At 35.3% G+C, this 25,470-nt stretch overlaps 1 protein-coding gene across 1 annotated transcript in view; it reads left to right on the top strand.

Annotated features, from left to right (window-relative positions):
* The first annotated feature begins 10,027 nt into the window (after positions 1–10,027).
* Positions 10,028–25,470, top strand: part of LOC115419626 (guanine nucleotide-binding protein G(s) subunit alpha-like) — a 47,213-nt gene continuing 31,770 nt past the window's right edge. The window contains exons 1-4 of the mRNA XM_030134512.1: positions 10,028–11,711; positions 14,677–14,749; positions 19,559–19,613; positions 19,975–20,094. Coding sequence (XP_029990372.1) covers positions 11,573–11,711; positions 14,677–14,749; positions 19,559–19,613; positions 19,975–20,094 — 387 coding nt within the window. The 5' untranslated portion in view covers positions 10,028–11,572. The remainder of the gene's footprint in view (positions 11,712–14,676; positions 14,750–19,558; positions 19,614–19,974; positions 20,095–25,470) is intronic.

The following is a 25,470-nucleotide window of genomic DNA, read 5'->3' on the forward strand; positions in this document are numbered from 1 at the left end:
ACTGAACATGAAGTGATGTCATCAGTGATGTCAGGAAGTCACCCAGGGGCCCAAATTGTGCTGTGAAACCACAGAGCAGAAATACAAATTCAGTTGTGTATGATCGGCACCACTAGCATTTTCCAATTTCTCTGTTTAATATTGTTTGTAAAGAACATAGGATAATGAAATATAATGAAATAAATTAACTGGTTTAAGGGAAAAGCAATAACAAAATCTTTAAAAATCTTAATGAAAACACTAAAAAGATGAATGAACTGGTACTGAATACAACAGTCATGACATGTACTAAAAGTAAAAATGTAAAAGTAGAAATTACATGAACAAGCCCTCAGTTCAAAATGTTAATCACATAAAAATTCAGGGGTATTCTCACCAAAATCTACTTGTATGGGAAAAGTGCTCAAAAGTACTCATGCGGAAAGGTTCTATTCAAAATGTTCTGTTATTCTGTTATAAATATATGTTGATTACTTGCAACTAATGCATGCTAGATCATTTTAATGCTATAGTTCATCAACCTGTGGACCTGATATTAGATACTTTATGACATAGATTAGTAGTACTGCCTCATATCTAGCAAGGGAACACAAGTTTATTTCTATGCTAAATTTCATGCAAAAGGATAATTTAGCATGCTTTACATAAACAAGAATCACATAAAGCATACCATAGCATACTCAAAAAGCAAAAGCATACTACAAAAGCAAACATACATAAAGAGAGGAGATGTTTAATTTTTCCTTCTGAAATGTAATGGAGTATAAAGTGGTATAAAAGGTAAATATTCAAGGAAAGTGTAAGTATCTCAAAATGTTACTTGTCCAACAGTTGAGAAAATGCGGAAAAAAGTACAAACAGCACCATAGACAAAACACAACAGGAAGTGTATTGATGTGAATGGAGGCAGTGTGTTTTACTGGACTGTGCCAGATAACACACATTTCATTAATATGACTAACAGGATATCACATCCTCACATAAACACACGTTTTACATGTTGTCATATCTGACAGGAACAACACGAAAAAAAAAAGTAACTTTTCTTTAAATTGTACATGTTCTACTCTTTTCTACAGCATTTCAACAAGACAGCATAGCATGCATGTATATTTCTTACCTAAGGTATTAGCAGGAAAATGAACTCTATTTCTATTCTTGTAGTGAGTTCACTGTAGGTACTGCTGTGTAATATTGTGGAAGGTAGAAGTAGAAGGTAGAATGTTTCCTACATATGAGGGATGCTACCATCTACAGGCCCAACGTGATATAATCAGGGTGGTTAATATAATAAAGTACACCAGTACAGTACATTAAAAGTTGCACATTTCTTATATTTGCATTTTTCTGGCCTCACATTAAAACCCAGAGGTTTACACAGATTTCTCTTTAGGTTCAAGTTCAATAGGGCCATCTTAGAAACTTTTGGTTTTCATTTTTCTCTATATATGAACTCTATAAGGCAAGACACATTTTTGCTAAAGTCTGCTGCCATAGAAATAGTGTTTTTGTTTTCTATGTCATGTCATTTGTTGATATCAAAGTCAGTCAGCTACATTATCTCGTTCAGAGAGAAGTTAATGTAAATGGCATAGATATTGAATCGATAAACTGTACAAAACCATTGAATTTTCACAAACAACTACTACTTATTTCTTGTTTGTTTAAACATATAACACATGTGATTACAAATGGGTTCATGAGGCCACAACCATTTAGTCAGTGTTACTACACCATACAAACAGCCTGATCACAATCAAGGTGCACAAGTATATTTGCATCAGTTATTAATCAGTATTGCAAAAAGATACCCCCAAAACCATTCCCAAAATGTTTCTTTGGCCATCTTATGACTAGATCTTGCAATCCTCCAAATTTGAAGAAAATCGGACAAAAACTGATAAAATGGCAACCCAATGAGTATGAAAACGTGCACAATTTTATTGTTACAAGAGAAAATTATTGTACATAATGTTTTGTAACACAGTAAATAATTACTACTCAACTCCTGTGTCTTTTTTATTACAAAATACACACATCACATTGCTTTTCATTTATTGATCATTTTTGTTGAACAGCTGTTTGATTATCAATTCTTGTTTTCGCTATTAAGACAATCAACCATTTTGTTCTGAAAACCCTTCTTTTACAGCCCTTTAATTGTAATAATAGAATGGGAACCTGTAATTTAAGTATTATTATGACTAAATATGCACAACTAGACAGATTTTGGTATGCTCCCTGGCTGCAGAAAATTTGGTAACAATGTGGCAAACGGATGTTTACGTCAAACCGCATGTTTTCAATGGCGCGTTGTTCACCAAAATTCATGTAGTGTCTGTACACCAATATACTTCCATCAATAATATGGTGTATATTCCTTATAGATATATTGTTATAACTTGTTCACAAATGTTTATTTACTCCTGTACCAGGGGTAAATCTTGCAGAGTCCGTACACCAAGTAGAGTCCGTACACCATATCAAAATATGTGGGTCTAATTTTATTGTTTCTGTCAATATATGGAATTTTTCAGCACGCATGCTTTGGAAACGATATCTGTGTAATAAACAATGCATGATTATCCTGTGTGCTGAAACATTTGTATATCTTTGTAGGCATTAAATATGGAGGCTATTAGGCTGGAGTGTCCGTACACTGAATAATTTCTGATTTGACAGGGGCAAGCCTGCAAAATTTTTAGTAGACATCATAATACAAAAATATTTTGGACTTTAAAAGAGAAATATCAGACAAATAAAATGGCCTGTCTGATTTTTTGATAGAGCATTATTATTTTTTATCTATATATGCACTCTTTCTGGTACCCTTGATTGTGATCAGGCCAAAAGTAATTCAAGACTACAGGTAGGTAGTATGATGATATGACACTAATCTGCTTTGCTCACATAGAAAGACATTTCACCTGTGGCGATCTGGATGACAATGCCCTCATCTGTAGAGCACAAGGACTCACTGAAAGGTTTGATAATCTGCTATATAATATACGTTCTGTGTGCCATCAATGTTGCAGCACAGGAGGGTGTTTGTACGGATTTTCCTCAGCCTTCACAGGCCCGATTGACGCCAAACTCGCCAAATGAATAGAAACATTACCTGACTATCTACTAGGCCCAATTTTATGTCCGTATTCAAATGTTGTGAGGTATGCTGGGCGATTTTAGCCTCTCTCTACTTTGAATTCTTCATCCCTGCCGCCATACTCCATTTTCGGAAGTGGTTGTGCTGCTGTTCATGAAATTTCTACTGCTAGCAGACGATGCTACAATGTGAAGACTGCAGTTCACTACTGCTGTATGAATTTAATCATGTTTGACAGGCCAAACAAATACATGCTCTTCCCTTCATGCCTCACATGTTGGCTCAAATTATTACCTGCACAATGCATGATTAAATGGTAGTTTACAAATGGATAGCGGTGGCAGACAAGTTCTACTTATCATGTTATCGTATAATGGCACCATGGGTACAATGCCGCTAGTGTATGAAAACGTATAATCGTATCAAATGCTTTGACCTTCATAGTCACTGCAACTCAACACAACCTAACATCTATGGGAGATTTTGGACTGACGTGGTTCTCCACCTTCATCACTAAAGCATCAAATGAGACTATGTGTTTTGAAAGGTGGTGTTCATACCTCTAGTAGAATTAATCCAAAACCTAACTAAGATATTGTTTGTTTTTTCTCCATTCATTTGTCACCAGTCTGTGCTCCTTCAGTTGTGTGTTGGGGTTAATTAGATAGCCACAGCAGCATTTAGTTGTCATTGATGACCTTTACCTGTTTTGCCCTGAGGTTCTTTCGCTTGCCTTTTGACGTATTTGTGGAGCGAAGTGTTTGTGTGTAAGTGTGTACGTGTTTGTGTGTGTATGGCTGTTTTGTTCCTTGTATGAGTCTGTGGGTGTATGGTTTGGACAGTCCTTACTAGTTTGACTTTGACAAAAATATCCAGGTTATATTTGAAATGTTTCTTAAACTGTGTCAGATTACACAACTGTAACTGTTTCATCGCAGTGTTTCAAAGGAATTCATGGAAATCGTCCAGTCACATAGACCCAAACAACATGTCTATAAACCAGACATGGAAAAGAATTGTTTAAAGTTTTATCACTATTGAATCAGACCAGAGGTATTCATTTCATGGAATATTATGCATGAAACTTCATGAGGAACTCCTAAGGGCTGGCAGTGCAAAACATGTACAGAATATTAATACTGTAACATGTGGTATTGGTTCTGCTGCTCTGGGCTATATTCGGCTACTTGTACTTAGACTTTGAGTTTATACAATAAATATCAATAATAAAGAAAGTTCAGTTTTATAAACACCCTAAAGCCAAATTAATTGGACTGAGATATTAGTAGACAGTGAAGTTTCTGGAACATTATATAGCATAATGCAGTGTTTCCCAAGCTACTTTCCCATTGACCCACTTTCCAAAAATGATAAACCATCACAACTTGTTTCCTAACAGAGTAAATACATACAGTACATAATAATCAACATTCCTATCCATTTTTACCACCATTTCTGTATGTTATTTTAGTATATTATTGGACATTTCTTTGAAAAGACAGTCACTGATAAATAATAGCTATTTTAAGTCCATCAGTTTAAATGTGAATAAATAAATGCACCTCATGTGTAATAACTTACCATCTCATCACTAAAACAAACAAAATACATACTACACTATTGTACCAGATACAGAGCTATATAAGTACAGTTAACAGAACAATACACATACTGATTATTATCGTTAAAAACATGGTTTTGTGGAAAGTTAAGATTGAAATGCAAATTTAATTTTCCAGAAGTTATAGACGACATGGTGGTGCAGTGGTTAGCACTATGGCTTCAAAGTAAATACGTCCTGGGTTTGATTCCAGTGCCAATTTGTATGTTCTCCTTATGTCTGGGTGGATTCTCTCAGGGTGCTCCACCTTCCTCCCGCTGTCCAAAGACATGCACTGGATAGGTTGCTTGGTAAATCTAAATCACTTGTAAGTGTGAATGTATGTGCATGTTTGTGTGTCTGTATGTGTCAGCCTTGTGATGAGCTGGTGACATGTCCATGGCGTACCCCACCTTTGACCACAGGCAGCCGGGATAGGCTCCCAGGACTAAACTGTTTGGAAAATGTATGGTTGTATTTCTCAAAAGTCTTACATTTTTTATTATAGTGTAACCCAAAGAGCACATATCATGAAGTCCACAATCGATTATTTATAAGTCCTGATCTGATCTTAACTCATAAAGACCCAGTGCCACTTTTATGATGGTTCCCAAATGATATTTTCTCTATATTTACCCTTTATTAAATGATTTATCACCATATATTAAAATATATCCTCTGTATTTCATACTTTTTCTGTGAAAAAGTGTTTTCCTATATTTAATTTACTGATCATGTAGATGTTCATTAAAGCTCTGATTATAGTTGAGGGTTATTATACCAGAAACAGAGAAAACTGAAGAAAAAGTGACTTTTTCAGTAAATCATTTATTAATTGAACATAAACCCAGTGTCTCCATCCACTGTCATTTATCAAACTCCATGGGTTTTACTGGTGAATCAATATTGTAGAAGATGACAGTGTTTCCACGTTCACTACGGAGCCTGTGAACGTCCAAATGGGTCATGTGTGATGACCATGAAAAGAAGACAAACTGTATTTTACACCAATTATTTACATGTTTTGATAGGATTAGTGGATCAACAGGTATAGATCAGCAGAAGCTTTTGGTCAGTAGTGGATGTTTGGGTCTTTATGGGTTAAGATTGTATTCTGCTTTTACAGATTTACGACAAAAGACCAGTTGGCACACAGTGTCCCTGTAAAAACCTTCTAAGTTGGACTAAAATAATGCGTAAGTCTATAAACTTAATCACACCATGGTCTCCAGTATGTATTGCCTCAAACCACTCCATATACACGTGAAAGAACTCCATGATCAAAAAACAACCGACTGGCCTCCAGACTTCTCCAGAATTAAAACCAGCAGATGGAAGCTCTTCTTGGAACATCCACATTTATAATTCAGTCACTTAATTCTAAAGTAAACTTTGCACACATCTTTGCATCAGAGTGGCCAAAGCTCCAAACTATGGTTATCCAGCTCATATTCATTCATCTTCTCAGTTCCACAAGCACATGGTTATACCCCCCACCCCCCATTTACATTCAACTATAAATGTACAGTGGATTTAAGTGCATATTATGCAATAATTTACCTAATTTCTGATATTCTCAGTTGTCATTTTCTTTTACACATATAGGCTATTTAGCTAACATTTTTACTACCTTTGAGACATTATATTAGATCAAAATAAACTGATGTGACCTGAAAGAATCTGCAGCCTGTTTTTAATTCGTATCTCTTTCATTCTTATTTAACCTTTGCAGCAGCCGACACATGATTTATCTATTTCCTTTTCATGAAACCACATTTTAACACTGAGTTACTCTTTAAGTGTTGTCATTCACTCTTTTCTCATCCACCTCCCCTTCACAGAGAGGATTTAATAGTCAGAGTAACTCATTTGTGAAAGTTTTGTTATTGGGGGCTTGTTGTTTTTGCTCTAATGTGCTGATTGTTTCTAGTCGACCTGTGAGCTGCTCAGTGTTACTGATCATTGTGTTTTGGGTACAGATCACTGATAATCATTTTGCTTCAAAGAGGGCGCCTCTCTCCTTCTGTACCTCTGCTTCATGACGCTCCGGGCAATCATGTGATCCGACCTGCTTCAGTCCAGAAGCGTCAAGACGCAACAAGAAGGAAAGAGGAAAACCTGCGGGCTCCTCTTCAAAGTAAAAGCACAGTCTTTCATATGCCTCAGGTACATGAGATACATGTGTGAGTGTGTCACTGTGTTTGATGAGGCTTTCTTCTTTATGGTATAAATGTGCTGCGTTTCAATGATAAAATGAGGTGAAAAAATAAACTTTTTTACATTTCTTCTTTTGAATTTTAGGAAATTACTCTGAGTATAATCAGATCATTAGTATTCATTTCTGTTCATTGTTGCAGTTTTCTTTGTTTGCTAATTTAAAGGATTGTTATTTTATCATCGTATCATCATAGGACCTTCACTTATTTGTTGTATTCTTTATATGTACAGTATGTGCATCACAATTTTAATACACTGAAGGAAAAAAAACAGAGGATAGAAAAAGCACAGTAAACTAGAACAAAAACATTAGCATTGCAATGATAAGGAAAAGAAAATGGAAAAAAAAAATGATGGGGTGCAAAGTTCTTATTTCACAATTTTCATATTAACAATTAAAATGATCACAGGACGCATCAAACATTTCATAAAACGTTTTAATGGATGCACAATTAGATGCAGTCCTAAGGAAGCTCAGACCTGCGTGAATACCAACAGATACTACCTAATTTTCTGTACCAACTACTATCACCATTGAGTCCTGCATTTATGTTGTACTGTATATAGTGGATATTGAAAATCTAACTGACACTTTTGTCTATATGAAGTATATGGTACATTGCACATTATATGTTGTATTTCTTATTCTTTTCACTCTGTTGTCCTTGTATATGTGCTGATAAACCGACTATTATTGTTATTGTTGCAGCAAACAGACCAATGCAAATGTGTGCCAAGTGAAAACCTACATTTTAGTAAACCAAAAAGGGCAGGATCAGTTATTTACCTTTATAATTGCTTTCCAAGAAATGGCAAACTCTAAAATTAAGATATCAAGTAACTTTTTATTGGCCAGATCCTTAAGATGTGGTGTGTAGCACAAACCGCATCATACAAAAACACTTAGACGTTGAATTGATTACATAGGGCTTTTAATGTAAACTTTTAGGGAAGCAGGAACTGTGGAGATGAACAGGAGACAAACTTCAGAAACCAACAATACTGGGAATTTGCATATTTATAGATTCTAGATTTGTCTCTCTCTTTAATTTCTTTTTATTGCTTTATATCAAGTGCAGTCTTCCATATCTCCCATTAGAAGATGAATAAATAGAGTGCAGGTACAAATGCTGTGAAATTGGGTGATCTGGTAATGTCCATATGTATCTTCACAAAAACATTGAATAAAGAGAACATAAAAAATGGACATATGCTTTGCATTTAAGTGGTAAGTAACTTAATAATAACATTTATTATAAGTATATACAACCCAGATGGTGTGCATTATAAAAGAGTAACATATACCATTCACATGAGGTTATTAAATAAAGGTGGAGGAGAAGATGTCCATTTAATAAGGTTTCTAAAAAAAAATCACTGAGCTTTTGTTTAGACAAAACATATTCACCTGAGATTAGCATTCAGTTTTATCATGTCTCATAACCAGAGCTGGGGAGTCATTTGCTTCAAACAGACTTACATAATAGTACATCTGTGTATAATATTTCCAGTAAGATGCCTGCATGCAGAATATATCAGATGACACCAAGGTGAGTGACCATACTGTCAAAACATTAATGACACCTTTCAGTCCATTCTAACTTATCTTCAAACTAGAAACTTATCTTTACCTGTTTCAAACAGATCATTAAATATAACTGTCATTATTATCATCATCTGACTGGTCTGATATGCCAATGAAAAAGAAGGAACAAATATTTGTTTAAAGACATATTTCTATGAAGGAATGTGATCTTACTTCAAATCTAAGATCACCTTCCTCTTACACTGAAACCTGCTGACTGAGGACAGAGCTGGAGATTTGTCCTAACCCTCATTTATGTATGTATGTATGTATGTATGTATGTATGTATGTATGTATGTATGTATGCATGTATGTATGTATGTGTGTGTTTATTTATTTATTTATATACATGAGACATTTTTCTCCTCATCCCCCATAAGTTTTACACATTTCCTTCACTTCATTGTTTGGTATATGAAGCTTTAACAAAAATAAATGTTTGACACACATCATCATATCATGAATTTAAGAGGAAACATTCGACAGAGAAAAGTGCAGGGACATAAGTAAAAACAGGAACAAGGCACAATAGATTTATTTAAACAGCTACAATATTGAAAAGCCTGTGTTTTTCATTTGGAAATATTTGTTTACATCAGACCTGCACACACAGTCATACCTGTCATAATAATGTCAGCTTTAAGGGTCCAGTGTGTGTGATGATATTCTGGATTTGGTGACAATGAGTAGCAAAGTGTACTCTGTAAAACATGTAAAATAAAGATTCCTATTTTTAAACTACACTATACAAGTTTGTATATTTGAGTTGAGCTAAATCACTGACTACATATTGTCAAAAACAAAAAACAAAAAACCAAACAGAAGAAATGTTATTTTTCTTTTCCCATCCTTATTGAAATCAACATGCAGAACTACAACAAGCATCAATACATTTAAAATACAATACAGTGAAATTGTTAACTCAAAAACATGTTTACATTAAACATTCAAACGAAAATTATATGTGAAGTTAAAGCAAAAATCAAGTTATGTCGATCAGTATTTAAAGTACTTTTGATATATTTCAGAAATATATAAATTAAACATATCAAAAATATTTTCTCTACTGATTTCAATGTACCTTTCAATAATATCAAAGAGGACAACTGAAGGCTGAATTAATGTTATCTCATTTATTCCAGTTAGGGAAGACATCTGATTTTACACCAGAAGAGAATAGAATAGAAGTTGTCATTTACAATATAATGATAACTGTTGAGCAAAACTTAAATACTAAAAAAAATAAGAATAAAAATATACTGCAAATCCAATAAAATGTAATACAACCCAAAGAAAAAAAACAGTCAATTTGCATATATGTATATAATATTTACCAATAATTATGATGACGTTGACTAACTCGGATGCGTTTTTGAAATTGTCTTTATATATATGTGTGTATTTCACTTGAGTGTGGATGCCGTCGCTGTTCCGTTCAGAGCCAGAAGCTTCCATGGAGTTTTATTGTGAAAGGGTGAACCGGAAGTGTGTCTCCTCACGCCGGAAAACTTCACTGCCGTTCTTCGTTCCCAGGGTTCCGTGAGAGCCGTTTGCCCCACCCCACCTCTACAGCGCTATCTATCTCAATGTACAATTCTCAGAGAAAAAAGGGGGCAAAAATAATTCAGAGTAATACTGCGAAGAAACGACTCCCGTTTCCCCGGCCGGTTGATCGGAGCAGACGGGGCCTGTCGGCGGTTCAAATAAGTGTGTCGCCGTTGGACCAGTGATTGAAAACACCGCGGTATGTTCATGTATCATGCACATGTAACCATAATCTACCATACGGATTCAAAGGGAATACAAAAAGCTGAGAGACTTGACAGCGGGCTGTACCTGCGCCAAACGGGAAAATAACGGCGTATTTCCACAAATATCACCTGGATATTGCGTTATATTCAAGGACATCCAACTGCCAAAAGCCGCCGAAGCTTTCCGATGTGAGGAGAAATACAAATTAACGTTACAGAGAGAAAAAGGACGGAGAAGGGGCCTTTTTGGGTCTGGTCAAACCCTCCGAAAAAGCAGCACCAGCATCTATTGACGGGGAGAGGAAATAATTCTGACATCGTCTGAAAACAGGATATTATTGATAAGATTGCTACATCTACGACGACAGCCCCCCCAACCAAAAAAAAAAAAAAAAAAAAAAAAAGAAAGAAAGAAAATCCGTGTATAATGTGACGGATTTGAGAGACGGTTGTGATAGAGAAAGAAGCCCCGGTGTAGCCTGATGATTCACATGCCGTCATTTTAAGAGGAAATATTTATTTTTTATTTTTATTTTTTTTCTGCCGCCCTCTGATGTGATTTGGTTAAGGTGGAGAAAGGATTGCAAACAAGCCCTCCTCCTCCAAAAAAGTAATTATAAAAAAAAAAAACCCAAAAACATAAAATACATAGTTAAAGGGAAAAGGACGAGAAAAATAGGGCTGTGAGTGGAAATGAATTGAATGGCAGTGTGAGGGATCTGCCGAAGATGGGCTCCGGAGGAGACGTTTGCTGAGAAAAATAGAATTTAAAGTCTACAGTAAATAAATATATATGATTTAAAAAGCCGGCGTTTACATGTAAAACGCCTTTCGGTAACAAACGGGACGTTCATTTATTGGAAGGCTGGAGATTTTCCATCCACTCTCATATCAGTGTTGATGACTTCATTGCGGATTTACAGTGAAAAACACAGGAATCAAGCGTCTGAGAGGGCGGCATCGTTGCTCTGCTCCCTTTTTGATTGATCTCTGGTTGATAAATTGCCAGTAAATATCCACATCCATCCACATTGTGCCAAGCCCGGTGGAGCCCACCTTTTTATATATATTATATTATATATATATATATATATATAGAAAACCGGTTTACATCTGTTTTATTTTGCATCTGGCGACATAAATGTCACCCATTTTGAGCCAGGTGTTTCTCTGTTGGGCCAGTCTAGGCATTTAGGATTGATTGATTTTCCTTCTGATCAACCAACCCACCCTCCTTCCCTTCCTCCCCCTCCAACCAAACCCACCCACCCACCAACCCTGCCTCCCTTGAACCTATCTGCTGGGTTTTTGGGAAGATGGGCTGTCTTGGCAATAGTAAGACTGAAGACCAACGAAATGAGGAGAAGGCACAGAGGGAAGCCAACAAAAAGATAGAGAAGCAGCTCCAAAAAGACAAACAGATATACCGGGCAACTCACCGGCTACTACTATTAGGTAGGTCTTCACAAATTAACATTTCTCTTTTCATTTCATGTCTTGTGTTAATTTTTTTTGTACATTGTATTCAACTACAAAATGTATTTTCACTGGGTTATAACACATCTTACTGTTTGTACCAATGTGAACAGATAATATTTTATAATAGACCTGTTTTTATTTTATTTTTTTACAACTTCCTCCATCTTTGTAACAGTAAAACATAAACAAATAATGCACTTACATGATGTCAGTGCACCGTCAGTTTGTATCGTCTTGACACAGGACAGGTTTAAAATGGGCCACAGTCCAGTATTCATGGATTCACCATGATTACAGAACATGTGAGAGACGGTGGATGGACACCTCCATTTGTGTGAAGCAGCTCAAGCAGGCACCACACAGAGGCGTTTTTGCATGGTTGTTAAGGGACAGTACACCATAAGAAATCTATCTGGTGTGTTTCCATGTGTGCTTCCTTCACCTTGAGTTATTTAGGCCTGTAGTCTTTACGATTGATTGATGTTTTTTCTTGCTTTACGTATAAAATGACACTTAAATGCACAATCCCCTCCATGCAGGTTATTGAAAACTCCACAGACAAACATAGGATTATTTATATGGTAAAGCTATTTGTGGATTTGTCTTCTGGGCCTCCATGTCATGATACAGTATGAACCTCGGGTCAGGGCCAGTATCCTGCTAAGCCTCTCAGAGTACAGAGACCAAATTAGGATTACTATTAGGATTACTAGCTTCCCTTGAATGACTGTCCGGTTCATTCTAATCTGAAATTGATCCTAGATTTGTACACTTACACTTAGGCTCTAAATAGCAGGTCAGCAGCCTTTAGCTAGCTCCTAGCGTTTAGGTTAAACGTCGTAGGCTAGCTGCTTTTTATTTCCACAGTGGTAGGATTATTGACATATAGACACTTCTGCTTTTACTTTATGCATCTGTTTTAATGTCTTCTCTTTTCTGATCTAAGGAGAACAATGCTGAGACAGTGTATTTTTTTTATCATTGTCCATAACACATCTCAGAGCAGCAGATAGACACACAGCACACGATGAGTTCAGCTTTAGCTTCCTTTGGGATCTCGCTGACTTGTTTGAGTTTAGCTAAATCGTTCACCAACTTGTTTAATCAGACCTCAAGGTCCATTGTAAATATGAAGCTCTGGCTACCTGACAATTCAATTCATCATCATTTGTGGATTTCATAGTTACCAAATTCTGTTTACTTCATCAACAAACCTGGACTGTATGTCTTGTTTTTAAACGCAATGTCTCTAAATATAAAGTTTTTAATTTTGGTATTTTTTGGTATTTTTCTGCGCTCTATTTTCTTCCCACTTCAGTGTTCTGTTATTTGCATTAATTCCCTTATAGGGAAGGATGTTGCATTCATTTTAAACACCATGATACCTGCACCACTATAATCTCATAATGAATCAAAATGTTGAAGTGTCACTTTTAACCTCGTAGTGATGTAATTTAATTATGGGGATGCGTATAGAATGTACTGCTATCATTACATTAAACAGCAGTGAAAATGAAGCTAACTCACATTTTTTCATACTCAGATATTTGGCAATGTAATATGTGCACACAAAATCATCACAACTGGTGTTATACACATGTTGTGACCGCCAAAGGGATACACAACAAAATGCACAGCAAAGCCAGACCCGAAACTACCTGCAACAGAGAAATCAGCCTAACTCTTTGTAAGCTTAGTATTAAGGTTAATGGTAGAATGTTTGATGTTAACTGTTGTGTCAGTGTTGGTTGTGGTTACCTGCTAACTAACTAGTCTGTAGCCAGTAGCTTTTACAGTGGAACGAGCAACTCCTGTAATGACACACCAACTAGCAAACTTGGAAACATTTACAATGCTTTCCTTTTGAAAAAAATTTATATTATTTCGTCAGACGAATGTTACATAGAATCAGCAAATAAGTTTTCAACCAATGCTCTGGATAAGTCGGTGTTTGTTACAGTGACAGAAACTGGCTGGTGCTTACTGTCATTCCGCTCACTTTCGAGTTTTATTTAATTGTCAGTGGCTAATTCTTAAACCACACAACCATTTTCTTATATAGTCAGTAATGATAGCATCGCAGAGCAAAAAGTACACAATACTTTTGTAAGTCAGTGCAGACAGCACAACGCATGCAGGCAGAAGTGAAAGTTGATTACCATGGTAACAGAGACGCTCTGCCTGTCGTAGGCCTGTGTGAAAGCAAGAATATCGCAAAAGTGAAATCTAATGCCATTATACAGAGTTGCAGTCATGTGATTTTTTTCCTAATCTCTGTCCAGGTTAATTCAATAAAAGACAAGGTTAAAACAAAAAAGTTTGATGATTGTCATTTGATGAGACCAACCCATCTCTAATTGGGGTGTAAGAAAATATTGGTTGTGCAGTATATCGTGATATTTCATTTCACAATACTGTATCGATATTAAAAAGTACTATATTTTTAGGTATTTATTTAAATGCAGATATTGTGGAGGTTAATTTTTGTTTTCCTTTTTTGTTTATATTTTATTTATTATTATTTAACACTGTTTTATTAAATAATGTTTGTTCCTTTGTTGGGATTGAACTAAAATACTGTTCTGATGTCAGTTCTGAACTAACAGAATATGAACATTTGAACACGATCTTAAACTGTAATGTCTGTAAAACAGAATTTCAGTTTGAACACAGGAACATTTTGTGATATAGCATTAGATTCTGTTCTGATCAAATGAAAATGTGTTTAGTATTTGTGCAGATTTCTGGCATAATTCAATTCAAGGAAATAATCATTTAAAAAAAGAAGGAAACAAAAAAATTGCCTTTTTAACAGTATCATGATATATTGTAATATCTCGTATCATGATCCTAGTATTGTAATTTGTATGGTATCGCCCGATTCTTGCCAATACACAGCCCTAATCTCTAACCACCCTCTGACTTCTGTCTTTGCTTTAAGGTGCCGGTGAATCTGGGAAAAGCACGATAGTCAAACAGATGCGAATACTGCATGTTAATGGCTTCAACGCAGAGTAAGTATACTTCTGTTGCTAATAAATCACACATTTTCAACAGTTGATTTATCAAACCTTATCTACCAAATATAGGAACTTTTTTTCCCCCATTTGGCAACGTAAAAACATATGATATACTGTGATGGTGTTTTTGGGAGCACTGCTGGGGCTTTCAGAACATGCACATGAGACAAAATAATGGTGAAGGCATGTTGGCAGAAGAAGTGATTGGCCACTTAACTCTGCTAGAAAAACTAAAAACTTTATAGTCCACAACACAGGCTTCAGCACATTTAAACAGTCATCCCATGCAGACATTGAGTCAACAAAACAACAACAACGTATATACTCAGTCTTCTGTCAGATTTTGACCTGTTGCACCCATCACTTTAATGATATAAAAACATTTAGGTTATATTTACAATACAGTGTCCAAAGCTGTCATTAACATAGCTTCAGCTTTCTAATGTACTTTTAACATAAACATATCTACTTTCACATACAAACAATCAAAAGTCAATACAGCAAATGTTTCTCCTAAAAATATTAAATATTCTTTGTTTTTAATTTGGCTTTTTTCACATTTTAGCTGGCCAGTTGTGGAGCCACTTTTGTGTTTTTTACCCAACAAAGCAGAAAATCAGTGCATTTCTTAGCATGGATTCTTTTGTATGTTTTTGTCAGGTTATTACAAATAAACAACTGACCTCCAATGAAAAACAAAGCTGGAAGAAAGTTACTCTTTCCCTCCAATTTTTAAAATTAAACGTTTAACATCACAGATTAGTGAATTTCTTGGATATTTAGCTCAGGCTGATTTTCTGGCAAATAGACGGCAATTTATTTTTCCTTTTTCTTTTGTCGGGGAGGGCTTGTGATTGTTTTACGTAACTTTTTAGTAAGGCCTAATGAAACGAGATGTTGTGAACAGATTTGTGTTTTGGAGTAAATAAGTCCAAGTTTCTCAATACAAGAAGAGCGGTTTATCTGTTCGGGGTTTTCATGGAAACATTGTCTGGGTGTTTTAAGCCACCCTGTCTTGAGAATTTCCTAAAACTCTCTCCCAAGTTGATGCAATGGAAACAGCAGTCACATTTTTCTTTTCTTAATCATCCATTTCCTAGAAAGAGGTTTTTGGGTAGGAGCATCATCATGTGCTTATTTTCGGGTCATGTTGAACAGATGCTCCTCACAGACCCAGACGCTCTGGTGTAATGACAGATCCAACAGTCGGTTGTGACTGCCTTCATGTTTGCCTGCTCTGGGGTTTGTTGCACTTGGACCAACCAGAGTATTTCACCTTGTTGGGTTTCCCTCTGGGTGCAAAATCTGTGCCAGTCGGTGCAAGGTGCTGGGAAAGGAGGATGAGGACAGAAAGGATGATGGGAGTGACACAGAAATGTAGAGAACAGATGAGAGGAAGGCAGAAAGTATAGGGCTTGTAGTTGACACGAGGAGAGATGGGCTGTTTTTTGCTGTTTTTTGAGGTTTAAGTGTGAGAAATGTAGTTTCCTCTGTTTGGTTTGAACATCACGTGTGAATTTAACTCATAACGACCCAAACAGCTACTGATGACCAAAACCATCTACTGATCTATAATGTTAAATACCTGTTGATCCACTAATCCTATCAGTACATTTAAATAATTGGTGTAAAATATAGTTTGTTGTCTTCATGGTTATCAGATATGAGCCATTTTGGACGTTCAGAGGCTCCGTAATGAACGTGGAAACATAGTCATCTCCTGCAACATTGATTCACCAGTAAAACCCATGGAGTTGGATAAATGACAGTGGATGGAGACACTTGTTTTATGTTTAGTTAATGATATATTTTGTTGAAGAAGTCACTTTTTCTTGAGATTTCTCTGTTTCTGATATAACAACTTTAATCAGAACTTTTATGAACATGGTCTACATGGTCAGGAAATTAAATATGGGAAAATACCTAATTTTCACTGAAATAACACAAAATACAGAGGATAATATTATAATAAATGGTGATATATCACTTAAAAAATGTTAAATAGAAAAGAATAATAATTTGGGAACTGCCACAAAAGTGGCAATGGTTCTTTACAGGTTAAGGAGTAGAATTCACTCTGTTCAGATTCAGATTCAACTTCATTGTATTCACATATTCAGACAACAAAATGTAGCTTGGCATCCAGACCGAAAGTGCAAATAGGAAAAGGTACCATGAAGTAGTGCATGGAATGAACAAGTAAACAGTGCTGTATAAGAAAAGTTGATAATGTATATGTAAATGATAAGGTGTGTTATTGTTCTTATGTACACAGGTGCAGGTCTATAGATTGGTTGATATCATTAATATAATATCAGACATGTTATCCTGTTGAAAACGCCATGGGATAACATTGTATCATTTATCATTTAACCCCTCTAGAGCTGCACAGTTATTGAATTAGAACTGCAGGCAATTTTAGCATGGAAAAATAATTGCTTTCACACTGCAGTTTTGGCAGCGGACAAAATTTTTGCACAATAGACCTTTGACCTGCTATCAACATCTACATGTGTTGAGTCTCCCTGGACTTGACTCTGATTTATAGACAGCTGTGGGTCTAATGTCAGCTCATTTTTAACTTCATACATTTTCCGATTCTTTTTCTTCTTTGTTTATCGGTGATGATAACCTTGTGTAACTTCCTGTAATTGCTCTGAAAGTCCCAATCATCCAAAAGACATTTTTGCACTGTATTTTTTTTTTGTGATCAAATATTTATTGACTTTTATAATATAAAAACTAAATTAACAACCTAAAACAAACAAACAAACAAGGTCCAGGACATTAATTACAAAAATTTGCATCTGCACATTACAAAATAATATAACATACAATCATACAACAAAACACAAGAATACAACAACACACGCACGCCTCATACCACATTTTTGCACTGTAAATGATGGTTCATGGTTCAGCTTCATTCGGTCCGAGGTCTGGTCCAGGTGAGATTTCACATCTGCACGTTCAGAAGGGTACACAAGTTCAGGCCAAACCAGGTAGATGTGAAAGCAACACTGGATTCAGTGACACTGACCTTTAACATGATTGCAACTGGAACATTGCCCACAAAAATTTCAACATGACTTTTTCACCAAATTGAGCAGCCCTCCTGGTGGTCCTAAAACCTTGGAAGACAGAGAAAAAATACAAAGAAACCACAGACGTTCAGTGTAAAAACAAAATAGTCACACCCCTCTAAAAACAAACAAACAAACAACCCCCCCCCCCAAAAAAAAAAAAAACAATGTGTCACCACATATGTAAGTAACAAATAATAACTCAAACACGCATCAAAAATAATGTCAAATATATGAAGCAGATATCTATATTTATATTCACCAACACTAGAAGATAATTATGTATCTTTATAAATGTTGTTTGGAAATCTTAATTTTTATTCCATGCTTTTGTTGATTTTAGAGGCTTGTCTCAGGTTATCTCTGAATATTTCTTTTCTAGCAAATAAATATGGGGGTCTCTGTTTCTGTAGTAGTCACAGATCCTGTCAGTGTCAAAATTTCCATCGTTTAGCTCTATAATATTGTAACTAAACTTCACTCTTGCATCTGATAGTAACAGATAAAGCAGAGTGATATATTGTGTGGTCATGGTACAATTTTATATCCAAATAATTACAAGGAATTAGCCTTTTTTTGGCATGTTCGTGTTTGTTGATTTTATTTATTTTTTCAGTCCTAACATATTGATCAAAAAAATTATTTGTTGGTCAGATATGCGTGCGGATTTCACTGCAGATTTTTGTCGCTCTCTCTATATACATGAATAGTGCCTGCTGAGAACAAAAAAAAAAAAAATCAGATTAAAATGAAGGCAAAGGGTAGACAGGACAGTTGTGTTTAACAGCAGAAGTGGATGTTTATGGATGCATAAAGTCAGAAAGTCAGCAACGGTGCAAAAAGTATTGAACAGATGCTCATGGACTAGATGGTTATGTGTAGTATATATGTTGTGCGCAAGATTATATTGTCAGTGATTCCGTATCTCTGCTTTAGTTATAGGAAGGAATGAATGACTCGGTGTCTCTACCTGTTTGGTCGTCATCTCCACTGTAACAGATATGCAGATATTGAGTTTAAAACTGCTGCTAACAGAAAGAATAGGATGTGTTCATACTACATTCAACATTTTCAGTCAGAGTAAAAGTACAGTTACAGCAGCAACTGGAGATGCTGTAGAGGTGAAAGTTTTTATGCCATTGTTTGATTTGGGGTATTTCAGTCTTGCAGTATCATATCTGACGTTGAATTGATAAACTTTTCTTTTGTCAGTACATTTGGAAAAATGTATTTATCTTATATCTGAAAGAGCTGTGTGGTGATTAGAGCTTTATCCTACGTAAACTGGTATCAGCGATTGCATAAACAAAGCGCCGGTGCTGTGCAATGCTGAAATTTACATTTATCTTAACATTAAATGGACAAAATATGAAGCGTATCACTGTATTTGCTAATACTTTGGATCTGGTGTAATTTGTCTCTCTTCTGCTAGACTGTATTTTTGGAGAAAAAAATGTTACTGTCTGTGCAGCCCTCCCTAAAACAAGCCCCTTCTGTTTTTTGGGTTTAATAAATCTCTTTGTTGAGATTAAGATGGGGTCTGCTGTTCTTGTTTGGTATCAGCAAGTACACAAAATTCAGGAGATGCACTTTGTCAGCAAAAGAAAATGTGTACATCTGGAGTAGCCGTAATAGCGATGTGTGGATTTAAGCAGATCCTGGACTGGTTTCCTGCTTCAAATGGATACTAATGATCTGAACTCTTCTTTACTTTACACAGGGAGAAAAAACAGAAAATTCATGATATTAAAAACAACATTAAAGAAGCTATAGAGGTAAGAAAGTCATCTTTTAATTCATTTTGAATGACAGTCTTGATTAGATGATGTTTTGTTCATTTGCATGTGGACTTAATAGTTTGACATTAGTAATAAAACAACTCAAACTATTTTACTACATCCAAACAATCTATTATTCTGCTGTATGTTTGTATGTGTGTATAATGGCCTGTTTAAAATGAGTTGAAAATTGAAATGGTACTGTCATTGTCAAGTATTAAATGTTCTTCATGGCTCACTCAGTCACTCTTTTCATTTAAATGTCAGCTAAAACACACCTCTTACACTACATCTCAGCTTTATTAATTTTGTTATTTTCTTAATGAAGTACTCAATTGTTCTTTTCTGTCCCCGCCAGACGATTGTGGCTGCCATGAGCACACTCACACCCCCATGCCAGTTAGCCAGTCCAGCAAACCAGTCCCGAATCGATTATGTCCTGAACCAAGTAACCCAGAAGGATTTTGAGTTTCCTTCGGTAAGTTTCACACATTGGTCTTGTTTCATTGCAGTCATTTTTCTCTTTTCACATCCATTTGGCTTCCTCTGTAACCTTCATTTTATGTACTTAGCCCCTTTCAGTCTAATGTTAAACATTTTCCACATTGAACAATTACAAGGAATGTAGCTGTAGCTGATTATTATTTTCTCCTCCTTTTAAATGTCGTTTCTGTTCATTTCTTGTAATTATTCAGTGAATGTTTAAATCTCCTTATTAGTCTGTACATGCAGACACATGTAATTATTTCCATAATCTATTTCCATTACACTTATTTGCATTTATCATTTATCGATACACCAAATTCTTCACCTCTCCCATGTATGTAAACCTCACTGCAATATTTAAGTTATTTTTTTATTTTTTAACTTTTGCTTTCCAATGTAAAAAAACTGATGTTCAGCACTTTTGCTTTGAATTTGTTGATTAATCTTTGTAGGTCTGTATGGCATAAATGTATTGTAATTTGACAATATGACCCTTTTTAAAAATGATGGAAAAATGGAATGGCAGTGCCCATGGATAATCTCTGTGCTGTTAGAGGTTATGAAAAGCTCCTTAAACTGTTCTGTTTTTCAACATGAACCCTGCGTTCCATCAGATGTGTCCACTATCTTTGTATCATAATCTGAAAACTTAAGTTATGGTAACAGCTGTGTTTTGTGCAGTCACAGTAACCTTTGACCTTTGGATATCAGTATCTAATCAGATCATCTTTGAGTCCAAATTAGCATTTGGATCACATTTGAGTAAATTCCCTCAGGGTGTTCCTGAGATATTGTTTTCGTAAGATTGGACGGACATTGGCCAACAGTGACTGTGACCTTTGACCACTAGACTCTTTTCAAGTCATCCTTAGGTCCAGTTGAATGTTTTCACTCAATTTTAAGACACTCTGTAAAGCATTCCTGAGATATTGCATCTTAGTATAATGTGGTATATGGTATAAATCTTAGTGTGTTTTGTCGTAATATTTTTCTTAATGGTAATAATGGTATTGTTATATTCTCATAAGTGACGCTCTTAAAGACAGAGCTTAGCTTGTGTTTGTATGTAAGTGAGCAGTAGGTGTGTAGCGTCCCTCACAGAGCAGCCTTTACAAGTGTGCCTGGTGCTTCAGTAATTAGCAGGTGTGTTTCCGCTTGGGAGGCTGTCAATTGAATAAGCCTCTCACCTGAGAGATCCACACCGATTAGCACTGATTGTCTGTAATAACCTTAAATGTGTCTAGTGGGACCCGTCCTCCTGAAACACACAGGCTCAGGGGGATAAATCTGAGCCCTATTCTGGTCCCGGAGTCACTGCAGGTCCCACTGCTGGTCTTGCTGTTTACTTATTCATTTATGAATGCCAACATTTTTGTGTTGTGCATAGTTTTTGTGCTGACTGAATAAAAGTTACTGTATTTTAGGCTGTTTTCAGACATGAACTCTAGGTGATGTCTAAATGTGTTTGGCAGTTGACTGGATGTTGTGTTACATGACCAAAAGCTGCTATACTGATATTTGTCATTTCATATCTGGATAAAGATACACACCACAATATAGCACATTCTCTGTAAATTAAATGAATAAATAGTTTATATGAAATGATCAGAGAATTTTTTTTCTTATATACTTCAATTATAGATTTGAAAAATTAAATCTAAATTAGTTTTTCTCCTTTTATTTAGAACTTTTGTGCGAAATTTCTATTGAACATAAAACAAAATGCAAAATATATGAATATATAAAATACAAAAAGGTAAACAGAAAACACTTTTCAATTAATGTTAAAAAAATATATAAACATTTAGATCTTACATATGACTATGATCAATATATCAACACCAGACCAAACACAAATATAATAAATAATAAAACAAAGAAATATTTGTTTTCTATGTGGAACAACATGAACAATCGTCTGAATGATGAAAAATATTAACCAAAACAACAAAATGTTGAAAAAGGGGCTCACAAACTATTTGTTAGCAGTGCTCTTTGGATTGGACCATATATGTAATAGGAAGCAATAGAGAATTCTCCTTAAAAATGTTAAGATGCTTCTATTGATGACAAATATTGCGGTAAGGAATCTGATTTGAGACACAGATGAATAACAATAGATAGATAGATAGATAGATAGATAGATAGATAGATAGATAGATAGATAGATAGATAGATAGATAGATAGATAGATAGATAGATAGATAGATACTCTATTGATCCTTTGCAGGTTACGACAGAAGTCGCAACAAAAAAAAACCACACTGACCCATCCCAACAGACAATCCCACGGACATCCAACATTAGTGACACAAGGCAAGAAGTAATAAAAAAAAAGAAAATATATAATATGTACAGAAAAAGTTAGGTAAAAAACAAAGATAAAAACACAAATAAGGATACACAGCATGCAGTAATTTATAGGGAATATTATGAAATTATGGATGTTTTTCTATTGTCACATGATATTTGGTGTCATATCAAATAACCCAAGTGGTTCAAATAAAAGCTTTGTTTTGTTATTAGTATCTCAGACTGCCTGATCCCTTATCATACTTGCTTTTTCCAGTAACTTTGCCTCTGTTGTGGCTTTTATACTGATTTCCTCAGATTTTTGTTTTACGCCCGCTGTTTCAGGGCATAATCTGTCATGGATACCCTCTTACTAGATGTGTGTGGTTGGGACACACTCCTGGCCCCTGTACGTGGCTGGTGACCTGGGTAGCATACAGGGTTACATCCAAATCAGTGAAGCATTCAGAATGCAACCTGTTGGCCTCTTGTAATATACTGATTGTAAATCTGTAAATTTTAATCTTGTTTTTTGTAAATTCCAGAAAACAACTGATTAAAATCATAAATCGTCCATAACATATTATTACATATAAAAAAAACATTTGACCATATCACCCAGCTCTACATTCAAGTACTTAAGTAGATTTTGTTTTGTATCTGACAAACGTTGCATAAGTGAAGATAAATGGCATGTTTTTTTCCACAGTGTTTAAACCAGTTGCTCCTCCAGTGTTGAATTGTATGAGTTTCCAATGGAGTGTGTGTATTTATGTGTAAGCAGAAGGCAGTCTCCTGGTATTGTCTCTTGTTACGTCATGGCAAATTTGTTATGCGGGCCTATCTCAGGCTGACCTGTCTCTTGAAGACTTCCACTGAAGACCTGCAGGGTCTCAATGGAGGCAGAAGCAGGGTCCTGAAAATGCCCTGAATGCTATTTAAATGTTATTCATAAATATGAATATTTGAGGTCTTAATTGCCATTTTTGCTGAGCTTCTTTGCATGAAAGTCCACAATTCTGATGTTCTAATGCTTTGGCTCCATGAAACCACCCACCACACAGAACCACATTTACAGCTTAGGAGATTCTTATTGGACAAAGTAGTTATATTTTCCATTTGTAAGGTGTGACATGTGAAGCCACTGGGGTTTTATTTTTTGCAAAGTTGGGGCAGAAAATGTGGCAAAAGACCAGTTTGCTTTACAAATTTAATGAAGAAATAAGGTTGGTTTAAATTAATGATAAAAATGAGTAATATGAAGAAAGAGCAGCTGATGTCAAAAAACATCTAGAAACAATTCATATTCCAAAAACAGAGAACAAGTAATTTTGAAGGGTTGTTATACTGAATTTGTATTGAAAATCCCAGGTATTCTAATAATTCTGTCTAAGGCAGTGTGTTTTTATATTCACCTGCAATACTTGAATAACAAAAAAATTTCCAAAAATCAGATGTAGTATTCTTTGGTGAAAGTGACAAAGGTATTAAAAACATGTTAAGGTCAGAGCAGATACATGTGGTGATTGTGTTGTTGGAGTCAAATAGTGATGTTGGCGTCATGGTGTTTACCTAAACCAACCTTAAATTAATACAGCAAGTTTGGTCGAGTTTCAAATTCCTCATCCTACTGAAGCAAATGGGTGGTTGTTCGGGAACAGAGTAGAGTAGAGGATGATCTGATAGGCTCGTTTTGCCCTCTAACTCCTCCACTGCCTCCTCCTCCTTTTCTTCCTCCTCCCCCTTCTCCTCAGCCCACTCCCTCTCACCTGGCCTTAGGGCCTACTGGAAACCAGTTAGACTGGTTAACGCAGTCTTTATTGGGGAGGAAGTGAAAGAGACAGAGCACAAGGCCTGGTTTGAATCTCACTGCCCTTGTCTTGATTTCCTTTTGGAAATCTGTTTTTTTTTTTGTAAATCATCAATCTTATCTTAACTTGTGATTTTTATCCTAAAATTTAAATTTAGCTGACCATGCCTGAATGCATATTTATATTAGACGTCCAACATCTTTATTTGTATTGCTGTCATGCCCATCTGTCTTCAACTTTATTTCTTTTTAGGTGTAGTACAGTGTTATGACTTTATTGATTAAGTTGTGTTAAAAGCCTTCTAACTGAGAAAGAAATCACACATTTACCTCACAGGGCACCTTTTTCCATTTAAATGTAAAGAAACTGAAAAAAGACAGTGAATTCAACAAAGAAAAGATTCATTTAGAAAGTCATTGAAAAGTTACACACATAATCTGCAAACTTTTCTATTAAAAACTTTTAAATGATCATAAAGACCTATTACATACAGTATATCTCAAAACGAAGTAAATTAAGCCATTTAAAATAGATTTTCACAGACAAATCCCACTTTGCTATCGAATGGACATGGCCTTTTATTGTGTTTTATTGGTGAATGTTTTCACTCTTTTCTTAAATGATCTTAAAGTAGGTCTATTCTTTGGTCAGCCTATTAGCCACATGTCCTTAATCCAAAAGAAAACTCATGAAATTAGCTTGAAATAGCTAAACACCATAATATAAAAACACATTGTCTTAATTTAATAAGGTTACAAAGAAAACCAGATGGGACAGGCTGATGGTGACCCCATTGACCTCTTCCTGAAAAATCATTACCTACCTTTTGTCTCTTTTATTGAAAAATGCGCAGTCAATAAAATAATTGAACAATGTTTTTTTTTTTTAACATGAGCAAAAAAATCCCAATGGAATGTGGTTAGTTTACGAGATGCATCCTGTTGATTTATTTATTCTTACATATTTAACTCAGATTTACTCTGTGTACACCATAGACTTGCTCTGATTCCCTTCACATCTTATTATCATATCTTCTCTTTGTAAAACCACATCCCTAGACATTTATCTGTCTTAAAAAAAATTACAGTTTATTTACATGCCTGGTTGTCACATGTGACTATTCTTATTGTTCGACTTTCCCAGCAAAATGTGCTTTTTATTTTTTGTTATGTAGTTAGTAACTACCAGTAGGTGCTCTTAAATATAAGTGAAACCATAACAGGTTTTTTTTTTTTTTTTGAATGATTGAGTCACTTCTGATTATC

Source organism: Sphaeramia orbicularis, chromosome 5 (assembly GCF_902148855.1).
Source record: "Sphaeramia orbicularis chromosome 5, fSphaOr1.1, whole genome shotgun sequence".
NCBI classification, from domain to species: domain Eukaryota; kingdom Metazoa; phylum Chordata; class Actinopteri; order Kurtiformes; family Apogonidae; genus Sphaeramia; species Sphaeramia orbicularis.